This window comes from Stigmatopora nigra, chromosome 10 (genome assembly GCF_051989575.1).
Source record: "Stigmatopora nigra isolate UIUO_SnigA chromosome 10, RoL_Snig_1.1, whole genome shotgun sequence".
NCBI lineage: Eukaryota > Metazoa > Chordata > Actinopteri > Syngnathiformes > Syngnathidae > Stigmatopora > Stigmatopora nigra.
This window is the reverse complement of record NC_135517.1, coordinates 4,355,833-4,369,379: the sequence shown is the minus strand read 5'-3', so window position 1 is coordinate 4,369,379 and position 13,547 is coordinate 4,355,833. Positions and strand designations below refer to the sequence as shown.

The following is a 13,547-nucleotide window of genomic DNA, read 5'->3' as shown; positions in this document are numbered from 1 at the left end:
CCACCACTTTGACACGTGCAATAATTTAAATAGATAACAGTAATCCAATGGTGTCCGATACAGGCAAAAAATAGTCGTACCGGGCGTGATATTGATAGAGTATCGGGAAATCACGACTTTGTATAATTTAAACTGGTGCTAAAATGTTGATGTTGACCAGTGATTCTGGGTGTCCCCCCACCTGGTGCCCATAGTTAACTGGAATAGGCTCCAGTCACCCCTGCGACTCTTGTGAGGATGAAGCGGTTATGAAAATAATTGAATGAAAGCATTGTAAAGTTCAATGACGACATTCTTGCAAGGTTTTGACTTGCATTAAGATAAATGGATGGAGAGAGGGGGGAGGGAGGGAGGTAGGGAGGTAGAGGAGGCTGGAATGAAGAAGGGAGGGAGAGAGGGAGGGAGGAGAGCGGAGGTGACGCGACACCATTGCATCAACAGTATCACATGGTGCATTGGCTCCACTGCGGTGAGAGCGACTCACTTTTTCAGTGATGGACTCACTGCAGCGAACGGGAGGAGAACCACTGCTCGGTCCCGTCCTGCGCGGGTGCTTGACGGGAGATTGGACCCAAGATTGAAGGAAGCACCAGGGTTTTATTGTGGTCTACTTGCTGCAAGGAATGGTAAAATCTGCTCTGGCTGCATGGTGGAGCACTTCTATTTTATTTTAGTCTTCAATCGCATGTGGTTTTATTTATATTCTTCAATACTGATGGTGTAGTTGCATGTGTTTTGAGGCACCTTAACTTTGAGGCTGTGTTATTATTATCATTATTCTTATATGGAAAATCTGAAGAGATTGACTGTTTATTGGGCAAGTTTTCTCTTATGACCACATGATTTTAGGGCAATAAATATTGCTGTTCATGAAAAAAAGTTCCATCTAAATAAGGTAAAGACAACTGCTGAAGCATTTTGGTATCTATTTAAGCAGTCTTTGGAATTTAGGGGAATTTCTTGAAAAAAAATCAGGGCTAACTCTGCATAACAAAACCTAACATTAACACTAGAGCCAGCTATTGTCCCTCTACGACTCCAAGCAGCAACAAAAATAAGCAATCATGAAATTTAAATGAATTAAAAACTAAAATACACTCTCGTCACAACCCCAACTCGCATTATAATCCGTTTTTGATTTCACAAGATAATTAACCTGTACAAGCCATTGAAAGCCAAACATTCAATCAATTTAACCTTGAAATGAATGTGAATTGAATATGTATCATGTTATATACAGTAATCCCTCAAATATCGCGGTTAATGTAAACCAGATATGGTCGCAATAATCGAAAAGTAAGGTCACCCCTATAATAACTAATATTTTTTCCTCCAGTGCTGCGTCCAATCAATTTGGACCGGCAAGGGCGAATGAATGAACGTGCATACGTCCCTCCCAATCAAAATGGCATACGTATATTCAAACATATAGATCTGTGGACAAGATTCATACGCATTACTCAGTCATCCCTCTTTTCTCCTCAGCTCTATGATTCTTCTACACAATGAAGACCGCTGACACAATGGAAAGATTTCCCAATCCGTCTCCGTCAACATTGAGAAGGAGCATCTTCCTCCTGCTCCTCCCTTTGCTTTTATCGCGATGCACCGACGGACAGTTCATGCTAATCCCATTGGACTGTCAAAAAACATGCGTTTGCGCCAGCAACATCATCGGCTGTTCCAAAGTCAATCTCACCAGCCCCCCCATCCCACTTCCAAAGTATACATCGGTACTAGACCTCAGCTTCAACTCCATAACAAAACTACGAGCCGAATGGACGACCATTGTACTCAATCGACTCCACACGCTGTTGCTCAACCACAACGGGCTCAATTTCCTCTCCTCGGAGGCTTTCGCCCACGTGACCAAGTTGCGTTACTTGGACTTGTCCTCCAATGAGCTACGCCAGTTAGACGAGGACATGTTCGCACCTTTGGAGAATTTAGAGGTGCTGTTGCTTTACAAGAACAGTATCTCACAGATAGACCCATCCGCCGCATTCTCGGGTCTGGACAGCCTGAAGAAGCTCTACCTGAGCCAGAATCTGATCTCACGCTTCCCCTTGGAGCTAGTGAAGGAGCGAACCCGAATCGAGACCCTCACACTACTAGATGTCTCGTCCAACAAGATCAAAACGCTGGCATTCCATGAGCTTCAAGCTCTGCCCGCCTGGATCCAAAACGGCTTGTACTTCCACAACAACTCTCTTCCATGCAGTTGTGATCTTTTCCAAGTGGTGGCACGTTGGAATCTAAAAGATCTAAGCTCAGTGGTGGACTTCAAAGACGAGCACACTTGCATCCTTCCGGGTCAGCCCAGACAAAAAGTAGCCATTTTGGACCTGGACAAAGCCTATTTGAACTGCAGTGAGGTCAAAACCATGGACAGACAAGCCTACCTGGAGCAGGTTGTGGCGCTAGACTGCGACACCAAGCAGAGAAACGTGATAAAGATCTGGACTTTGCCGGGCGACGTACCAATCTCGACAACGAACAAAAGCACGGTCGTACTAAAAGATGGAAATCTACAGATCGGACCTTTAAAGGAAGACGACTCTGGCGTGTATACCTGCTACGCCGTTGGCGACACCATGAATGAAACCCTTTATGTCACCGTAGTGGTCTTTAACACCACTTCAGACGTTGGATTGGAGAACCTAAAGACTGCCTACACCACCCTTATAGCATGCCTGATTAGTATCGTAATGGTTTTCATCTATCTTTACCTGACACCTTGCTACTGTTTCTGCTGTCCAGGTCAAGACCTGGAAAAGACCAACCCAACAGGCAGTTTCCATTCCTCCACTGTCAGTATCACTCAATCCCACCAGCAAATGGGATCAGAAAGAGGTGAAGGGGCCGGCAAGGACTTCCCATACGACACTAAGGACTCACTTGAACAGAATGGGAAGTTGAACCCCAAATGTGAAGAGGATAGAAAAGCGGGGAACAAAAGAAGGAAGGCATCTGTCACCTCTGTTAGCTCAGACACTCCTATGATGGTGTAAAATATTAGTGGGGAGAGCTTGTATAAGCCCTGTGCATGCATTTTCAATGACCAAATCAACCTAAACGAAAAGACTTGGATTCTCATCACTGGATCGTAAACTAAGAGTGATGATCCTTCGAACAATGGGCTGTTTAATGGCATCCTGGAAGCTTTTTTTTTTTTTGCCCATGGGACATGAGTGAGAAAGAGAGAGAGGACCTGAAAGGTTGTGGGCATTAGTGCCCAACCCTGAATAAAGCAGACATCCACAACAACATTAGTGCAGTCCACACACATACAGCAGATCAGACAACAATACACTTAGAAGCAGTCAGATTAGTAGATTAGTAAACCCTGACACAAATAACGTCCTATAATGAAGACGTTTCTCGTAACTAAAAAGTCATGTGAAAATTGTGGAAGTGGTTTGTTTACTTTATCAGGTACTCTATAGAAACAAATCTGTCATGTTAAAAAAAAATGTTCTAGGTAGCAATGTAGCATTTTTTTATGTTAATTTGCTGTATTTGCACTTTGTGAGGACCACACTGAAAAGGACAATATATGTACTGGTAATAACAGTACTATAATTAGAAAAGATGTTAGAAGTTTACAATTGATTTGAAGTACTATTTGCGGAAATAAAAGGCATATTTAACACAAGTACATACCTTGTTAAATACACAAATGTATGGCATTTAAATAGAGGCTGTAACTTGTATGTTAATTCATTCATTAACCTAACATTACGTCTGTACTTTTTTTTCAGAGTGGCCCTAAATACTCCTTTGTAACATTTCCATGAGTTGAATTCCCAAACACCAGCAATGTCTACTCCAAGCACTAAGACATTGAAACTATGCTCGCACTAATTATAATGTAGCAACCTTATATTAAAGCCCTAAACAAGTCTTCTCAATGTATATGTGTCGTGAAAATTACTGTACAGGTTGTTTTATCATTATAATATCAACGTTATAAGCAAATTTCAAATACTACCTCACTTCTTTTGCTTGACAGTAGCCATAAAATGCAATTTACTCATAAGATGACATCATCAGTTCTCTTTAATGCTGATTTAATGCCCGTGATATTATGTGACCTTGGTGGGTAAGGCTATAGAAGCTCGTATAAATAGAAACAGGGCGCAAGCTTGGCAAGTAGCGCATAGAATATTTAAGAGGTCACTGACAATTATCCTGCTGAAGCTCAGTGCTGTGGTATTTTATCTGGCAACATTAATGCTCTTCACTCCCACTGATCACTTCAGACATTCTACATTAAAAGAGTAACGTCACCCTGTAAAACGTTGAAAATTCTCTTCCAGGTATGTAGTAATGATTCCTGGCATTTTGCCGCACAGGCGAGAAGAATTAGATGCAATCATTGAAGAAATCAACCTCAAATCTTAAAACCATGTGCCAAAGTGGCGGCCCGGGGGCCAAATCTGGCCCGCCGCATCATTTTGTGTGGCCCGAGTAAGTAAATCATGAGTGCCGACTTTCTGTTTTAGGATCAAATTAAAATGGATTAGATATGCATATTAAATTTCCTGATTTTCTCCCTTTCAAATCAATAATTTCAATTTTTTAATAATTTTTTCTGTGTTTTAATTTCAAAAATCATTTAGTAAAATCTAAAAATATATATTTTTAAAAAGGCTTCAATAAACATTGTTTTAGATCTATAAAAACAGAATATTCAGGGATTTTAAGCCAGTTCTTTTAATCCATTTATTAAAAAAAAAATCTAAATATTATATCTAAAACAGTGAGATTTTGTCATAATAGTAAAAACATTTTGGAGAATAGCACTGGGCAAAAGAACATGAGCAAAAGATAATTTTCTCTTCCAGTTTGTGCTTCTCTACATTTTATGGTGAGCAATGATTGGGTCTATTGATTAGTTTAATCATGAGCCAATGATTTCATAAAGTCGCTTTGTGCGTCGACAATCCTGACAGAGTGGCACAGAAGTAGCAGCACAATAAACAGCGTCAGGTTTCACATGAGCAAAGCTAACCTGATGCGCGGGTATCTCATGCTTCAGTCTGCAGTGTTCGGGAAGCCGACTGGCTCAAGTTACTATATTTTGTTGATATGGACTATCTTGACTACTTGTGAAATTGGATAGCGCACCAATGCCAAGTACAATCAAATGACTGAATATGCTTCCTTTAGTGTCCTTATTTGGATCAATATAATATTGCTGTTATATTGTCTTCACAGAAGGCCACAGAAGGAGATTCTAAATGTGGCGTGGCCCACAAAAATGAAATGAACATCATAATTTCAGGTTATTATTCGTCAATTGCTGTCAACTGGCCAGTTAAAAGCAATCAGAAACTCTTGAAGTCCGAGAACTTCTATATTTTGGTTTATTGTGTTGTTTTTAATGTTACTAATGTTGCACAGATATCATTTTGAGTTCCATAATAATTATGATTAATAGCTAGCCACGAATGTACTCTGAAAAGTCCAATGAAAACACACTAAATACATCATTAATTTATCAAGATATTAAAATAATAGAGGAATACTCATATTTTTAATGACCAAAAATATTCACTTAACCTTAAAGACTATTAAAAATAGAAAAGGTCTTATTTGTCTCCCACTGGGGGCGCCATTATAAAATCTCTGGGGGGATTGGAGTGGGGAGGGGGGTCTTTTCAGCAATAACCTATGACGTTATAAAGGGTGAGTGCGGCAAATATGCAGCAATGTCATGTTTCAGACTAAAATAAGAATTAAGATCACAAAAAAGAGGAATCCCCTGGATATGAAAGAACAGATGAACTAGCTAGAAAAAGATGTAACAGCCTGAGGCAGAAATGGCATATGTTGTCAGTGAACAATTTAATTTGGATTTAAAGGAAGATGACTCATCCTTTCCTCTAAGGTCCTTTTTGGGAATCTTCCATGAAACTTGAATGGCACTTTAAACGATGAAATGCATCCTCAGTGTGCATGCTTCCACCTAGCGGCAACCCTCTTGAACTACACCAAAACCCTCCCATTGCATTATTCATGTTTTTTGACAACCATATGCATTAATAAATCTTTTTTTTTTGTCTTTCTCTCGCAACAAAAGCTGGACACTGATCATTTTTTGAATGGTTTAAGTTAGTAGATTTTTCAGGACCGCGGAACGAATGACAAAATTTACATATAAAGTACTGCTCTACTTACAAACAATTCAAGTTATGAAAAAAAGTCTGGCAACCAATTAATTTCGTAAGTTTAGGTATGACTGTGTATATTAAAGGTGAAGCATATGTAAATATTTTTGAGAAATTTCACCACCATAAACAGCAAAAAAAATAATAATAACACTTAAAAAATAATGTATACATTTAAAAAACCCAACCCTGGCTGTTTCAATGTGATTTAAAATACAACTTACCCATGATGCAATCTTTCTCTTATCTTAAATCCAATGGAAAGACTCCAGATCACTGCCCATTCTAAACATTCCTTCATTCTATTCATTAAAAAAAGACGAATATAAGCATTTCATCATCACCAAAACAAACAAAAAAGACAGCATTTTGTTTGCATTTAAATGGGACTTTATTTAACAGCAAACCCAAAACAAACACAATATATCGGACAAGTAACAACATAATCTTGACTGTCATCACCTGATTAATTGAAGACATTAATAAACTAATCTTGAGTTTGGCAGTTTGTACACAATTCAATGAATAGGTCAAAAAAGGTACCCCAAACTACAAAAACTACAATCAACAAAACTCCCCTCTGAACTTTAAGACAAGTATCATCAACAACTACTCATGAGGAGTACAAAATATGATATTAGATCCAAACTGATTGTCATTGTTACAGCAACAGTCAAAGCATTTGACCTATAGATTAAGTAGATTGCACCAAACCATCCAAAAATGACTTTTCAGCTCCTCCAAACGTTAACTAGGACAAACCACGTATTCCACTTACCTCAACGGAACTGCCGATGTCCCCTCAGCTGTGAATCATCTCTCCAATGTAATATACTGAAAAAGATGAAAACAGAAAGAAATTAAAAGAAAGACGGTGTCTTACCTCTGGGAACAGCTTCTCTGTGCACTGTGGTTTCCAAAAAAAATCCCATCCGTAGCTTTAAAATTCCTAAGGCCTGTAAACAGGAACATCATTTCAACTTGGCAAACATTCTCATACGAGCATTACAACATATCATATTGTACATGTTTCCAACTAACTAAGTCTGTTTTTCCAGAGATATGGATTAGATTGCTATTGCTGATAACTCCCCACTAACCTCAATAAAACATGATACATAGTTTGGACACTTACTATATGACCATAAAACTATTACATCCATTTTTTCTACCTATGCAAAGTATTAAGAGTTACTTATAAGGAAAATGTTTTTGGCTGAACGACAATGCATTTTCATGGCATAATAACCCTTTTTTTTTTAAATTGCTCATTGACAGAGTAAAATATAGTTAGCAAAATGACTGTATTGCATTGTGTATATCAAGACGGCCTTATTTTGACTCATTAAAATACGATAGCGACATTTTTTTAATTAGTTTTAACCTACCGGCACAATTTTCACTTAAAACCAATGTCCTAGCTCAAATATTGACTTTTGCAAAATGTTTATCACCCTTTTTGTTGCTGTTTTTTTCTTAAATAACTTTTCTTCACAATGTTGAGTCTCTGAATCCTTACCTGTGGAAGAAAAGAGGACATCTCCAAACCACAGCATCAGTTCTCAGGTCCTTGTCCAGATTCTCAGGTCCCACAGTTTGATCCTACTGTTGTATCACCAAGAATTTGCAACAGATTTGGTTTAAAATCCACCCCTCCCCCCAAAAAGCGTACGTAACTCATGCCATCAGATAAAAGGTCTCATATGCATTTTGCTCCATTTCCAGGTAATGTCAAATAAAGCCCTCGCAAGATGTTCTTGATGCGAGAAACCCGACGACGCCAACAAACACGCCTCAGCGTCAACTTGCGCCATTGCTCCGGGGGGGTCGACCGTCCCCAGGCCCACAAAAAAAGGCCATGGCTGAAAAACCACATTGAAAATGAGGTCAATCAATTGTTAATCAACACACTGATTTGAGTGCTTTCATTTCCTGGTCAAGTGAACACTTCCTTCCTCTCCTGGTTGCCGGGAAGATTCCCACTGTCAAAAGCCCCATCAGACTTGAGCGTCAGAGAAACAAATCCGAGAACAGAAAAGGTCACAAAGGTAGTCTTTCCTCGAGGTTCCCACGAATGAGCAAATTTATTGAGACACAACCTGCGAAGTGCACTTTGCTTATTCCTCACGAGCATGGCCGCTCTCTGTGTGAGTGTCCACTTTTTCCTGAGTACACAGCACACACCTTCCATTTGAAAGCAAAAAAAAAAAAACACCATAAAACAAGACAGAACCAGATTTGTGGGTGGAGTGCCAGACTACGAGCAATGCTTAAATCTCACAAATGCACCAATGCATTTTTTTTCTTCTTCTAACTAGTATACAGTCGATTCCTGATTACACCCAAATGACAAAGTTGGACATTAGAGGGTTCATTAAAAAAAAAAAAAAAAAAACGAGTGGTTCAACTTCATTAAATGTTATCCGACAAAAATTTTCACATTGTCCTATTTTTCTGAAGGGAATATTAAATGTTATTATAGGCAACGTTTGTCTATTGGGAAATATTGAATGTATAAATGATTAGAGAAGACATTTCACAAAAATGCTACGTCACATGTTGTAACAGGAAAATACAAATAATTAGCTAGTTTTTTTTCTTTCAATGCATTCATTAGCTAAAGATGGCTGTTTTTTTTGTGCAAAATGTCCAAGGATCAGATTTGTTTTGGAACTAATTCTCATGTATTGTAATTTTTTGGGGGGAGGAGGGGCAAAAATCATGTCGACTTAAAAACATTTTAAAGACTATTTTTCTTTCACCAAAAACCAAGGGAGTCGTTAACAGCAAAATACATGAAATCAATGGAAATGGCTGGCATTGAATTGAAAGTTTAACTGCCATTAACGGCAATAGACGTCCAATCGTCTAAATAGACTGGACATCTTTTATAGTTAATGGCAGCAAAAAGTTTGATTTATGAAATAGAAGATAGTTTTCTTCAATTTAACTGATGTAAATGTTAACATGTCCAATTAACTGTTTGGTCAATGTCAAGTGACAGGCAATAATTTGCATTAATGCTTAAACAGCATCCAAGGCAGTAAACAACAGCGAGCGCTAACGGCAGCGTATATTCCTCCGATTGAAACTCAAAATGAAAGACAGCTTAGGAAACCTCATTTACAATGTCGCTTTTCTCTTTTGTGTGATTTTTTTTCTCTTTCTTTCTCAAGACGCCCCTTGAATAATCACCATCACCATGTAGTCCTCCTCCGATTTAGCAAAAGCTTTTGCAGACTCATCCATAAACTGCATAGAGAACTCGCATGGAGGGAAAGCATGAAGCACGCCGCTGTGCTCCTTATCTCGGGCTCCGCCCACTGGGAGGCTGACAATACCGGCCGCCTCTTTCTGCTTCAGGTAGGACACCAGGTTCTTCAACGGGCGCTCCGTCGAGTCTTTGCCGTCCGGAGCCGCGTGGTCCGAATTGACGGGGACGGCCAGGAGCGCCGAGTAGCCGCCGGGTCCGGCCGCCTTGATCCGCCGGGAGACTTCTTCCAGCTTGGGCGGGTCCATCCGCAGGCGCTGGCTGATTTTCAGCTGCGACGCTCGGATGTCCTTGGAGCCCTCTTGGAGAAGTCTGGAGACGGCCGCCGCGTCGCCGTCCAACAGGTGCAGCGCTGTGGGGAAACTGCTGTTTTTCAGGAGGAGGACGCCCTGCCACACCCGACCCAGCTTCTGAGCGGCGGGACGTCCGCTGACATCGTCCTTCCCCGCCGGATTCCTCAGTTTGTCAGCGAGTTTGCGCTTCCGCTCCCTCTCGGAGTTGGAGGACCCCGCGGTGGGGCTGAGGGGCCTCCTCCTCCGGTCTTGACTGTTTGGGCGCCCTCTAGTGGGGGACGGGCGACCGGAGCGAGGCAAGCGTTCGCCGTCGCTGTCGCCACCTCCGTTGGCGGGGCTGCCGTCGTTGTCGGGCGTGCGATCGCCCGGACGCCACCCGTGCTCTGGGGGTCGTCTACGGCGGCTGGCGTCGCCTTTTTGCAACTCCCATTCGCGTTCCGACGTCCAGTGCTCGCGGGAAAGTCTCTCCAGGTGAGCCGGGAAGGCGGAGCCCCGCGTCCTGTCGTGGGCGGCCAGGCCGGACCACTCGGCCGCCGCGGAGGAAAGGTCGCGCTCTCGGAAGCGAGGGGGCAGCAAAGGCGAGCGCTCTCTGATGGGATCGGCGAATCGGTGATCGAACGGTGGGGGGGCCGGCTCGTAATGAGAGAGCGCCAGGGGGGGCTGGTTGTACTGCTGCGGTTGGTTGTAGTGCTGCTCGGTGTCGGCAAAGTCTACTCGCAATCTCCGGTCGGGGCTGCCCAGGGGGAAGCCCCGCATGTGGGCGCACGCCGCCTGAGCGGCGTCCAAGCTCTCGTACTGAACGTAGGCCCAGGCCTCGCCTTTCCGGTAGTCTATAGTCCTGATGGTGCCAAATCGGTCAAACTCTTTGGCCAGCGCAGAGAGGGACACCCACGAGCCCAGGCCTCCCACCCACAGTCTGGTGGTGGGCGTGGGCTTACCGTATCCGATCTTAACCGGGTTGTGGCCCAAGACTTTCCCCGACATGGCCACTTTGGCCCGGTGGGCCATGTCCAAATTTTCAAACTTGACAAATCCAAAATTGCAGTTCTGGCCGCGGGCGGCTCGTTTGATGTCCACTTCGGTTATAGTGCCAAAGCGGTCAAACGCTCGCCGCAGGTCGCTCTCGGTCAGGCTGACGTCCAGGTTGCCGAGGAATAACGTCCTGTTTGCCCGCTGGTCGTCTGCCGACAGGTTGTCGTTGTGGAACTCTGGAAGAAATGCAGCGTGATTCCTGGCATCGTATAGCGAGTAATATGCATCTCTTTCAACATCGGTGAGGTGAGGCAGTGGAGGAGGAGGAAGGTTGCTCAGCGCCATTTGCTGTAATCGGAAATCCCTGTAGCCCATAGAGGTCGGCGAGAGTGTTCTCTGCGGGGGCACGTGTCTTTGTCCTGGTGGGAAACTGTCTTTAGATGGAGGCGATCGGCTCCTGCGCCGGTTGTTGCACACCAAGTCGACTTTGAGAGGCCGATCGAAGAGTACCAGGCGGCCGCGAGCGTGCTTAGCCGCTCGTGCGTCTTCGGGCTTCCGGAAGTTGACGAACGCCACCTTCTCATTGTTTTCCCGACTCATTTTAACGCTCACGTTTCCAAATTTCTTAAACTCGTGAAATAGTCCATCTTCGATGTCTTCGTCGTTGACGTGCGAACCCAGATCGCTAATTTTAAGAGTCTTGTACTCACTTTCGGGGGAGCGCGGGTCGCCCCGTGAAGCGACGGCGGCGGGCGGAGCTCCGTAGTCGTAGCCATTACCAGGTCGGATGTCCGAATAACTGTCTCTTTTTTCACCCGGTAAGCTTCTCCTGGATGAGGCGCCACAGGGGACGTAGCTGTTGCCGTTGTTGCTAGCGACGGTCAGCAATTCCCCCGTCCGCCTGCTAGGGAGACTTCCTCTTCGATCTTTGCCGTCATCTGCCATCCGAGAGCGTTTCCTCACTGGCGAGCGGTCTTTCTCCTTCATTTCCGAAAGCCAGTCCGAGCCAAGTGGATACGCGTGGGCAGAAAAAAAATCCTTTTACGATCAGAAATCAAACGAAAGTTTTCAACTCAAAACTAGGCCAAAGGAGACTCCTCACTCCAGATATGCGAGCGCCATGTTGGAATACTTTACTACTGTACCGGAGGTTCCGCCTCCTTTGTCTGTGGTGCGTTCTGATTGGATGAATAGTGGGCTTGCTGAAAAGGAACGGAAGTGAGTCCGCCTATCGCAAACAAGGGAGAGGCTGAGACGTCGCCTGCAAATAATATTTGAAAATAGCACAAAAGATAACGATTGTGACACGAGGCACACGCTCTAACGTTCCTTTGTGATGTCCCAAGGACTTCAAACAGCGGGACTGCAGTTTTTTTGTTTTGTTTTGGGGTTTTTGCCACAAAATCTAGGTTTTAAGTCATGTGGTGGCCTATTTTCAGGCAAATTCCAAAATTCAAATAAATTACGTATTTACTACACTATATAATTCATGAAACATGTGTATGTTTGTAATAGTTATCAAGTTATGTTTCTTTGAACAGTCATGAACCATTGGTTGCCTTTGACGGGGAAAGATGTCCAATTCATTTTGACTGGGAAGGGTCGTCAGCGAGAGTACATTACGTACTCAAGGGCTAATGTTGTAACAACACTATGACCACAAGAGGGCAGCATCTGATAAATACGTACATATATACTCCCATTCAATTTTAATATTCCAATGTTTTTCTAAGTTTTGTGATATAAACCAACAACAACGAACTAATCATCAACCCATTTATTGTTTGTATTATTTTTCTTAATGGTTGGAACCCTCAACAGTTCTGTGTAATAACTAGCCAATTCAAGAGCCAACTTTAAATCCTTCCACTTTTTTTAAACATATTGGGGTTAAAAAACATGTTTTCAAATGTATTTCATTTTTAGTATTAACTTATTGACTGCCATTGATGGCGACAATCGTTTAATCTCTGCCCACCCCTAAAAATTTGGATTGGGCATCTTATTTACTCATTCATTTTTAGTGAGTCAATATTGTTCTTATTTTGCAGCAGGATTATTTTGTACTTTCTCACATTCAAGCTCCTGTGTTGTTTTTATTATGATTATTTAAGGGTTAAACATTGAGGCATGTATGTAGGGCGCTCCCACACAGGGATTAAAGCAAGGACAGAAATATCCATGCAGTTATTAAAAACAAAATGAAAAAAGTGGACAATTCATGCAGATATTGTGAACATTTTCCTCAATTAAATCCCAGATTTTCTGCAAAGTCAATCCAAACCAGTAGCTTGTTGCATCACTAAGAAGACCATGCAGTATCATTTGCTGCGCGGTGGTGTCAGCGGATTATAGTGTCCAAAAAAATGGGGACAGCAGCTTTGCCCTCCGCCCTATGAGTTGGCCCCTCTTTGAGAGACCATCTGGTGACGTTCCTCTATGGATCACATGTTCTTATGGTGGAGGCAATCTGCCACTAGTATTAAAACATGTCAAAAACTCTGAAAATAAACATTTTCGCCGTGGTAACTCCATTTAATAGCAAACTGCAAAAGTAAAATCGAACCAAGATTAAATACTCTACATCGTATCAATAAAAAAATGCTTATAGGAAGAAAAATGAGATTAAAGTAGCCTACAGACATGCATATAGGAAGAAAAATGTAATAAAAGTAGCCTACATCTATGAAACAGCATTAAAAACATGGCCCCCATAAACAAAATCACTCCTATGTGCCCATCCCTTGCTGTAATTATGAATACTTAAGAGTTAATAAAGAAAAATAATACATCCGATAAAGTAATAATAGCACAAATGGGCTGGAGTCTTATTTTTAG

General features: G+C 42.3%; 1 protein-coding gene and 1 pseudogene across 1 annotated transcript; one reads left to right on the top strand and one right to left on the bottom strand.

Annotated features, from left to right (window-relative positions):
* The first annotated feature begins 424 nt into the window (after positions 1 to 424).
* Positions 425 to 3,752, top strand: LOC144203712 (amphoterin-induced protein 1-like). The gene is made up of 2 exons (XM_077727281.1): positions 425 to 626; positions 1,486 to 3,752. The coding sequence occupies exon 2, from the start codon at positions 1,506 to 1,508 to the stop codon at positions 3,009 to 3,011; it is 1,506 nt and encodes a 501-aa protein (XP_077583407.1). The 5' UTR covers positions 425 to 626; positions 1,486 to 1,505; the 3' UTR covers positions 3,012 to 3,752.
* A 4,470-nt stretch (positions 3,753 to 8,222) lies between these two features.
* LOC144203344 (RNA-binding protein 15 pseudogene) lies at positions 8,223 to 11,882 on the bottom strand (annotated as a pseudogene).
* Between the last annotated feature and the right edge of the window lie 1,665 nt (positions 11,883 to 13,547).

Coding starts and splice junctions, on each gene's coding strand:
- LOC144203712 (XM_077727281.1), top strand. CDS start 1,506: ATGAAGACCGCTGACACAATGGAAAGATTTCCCAATCCGTCTCCGTCA.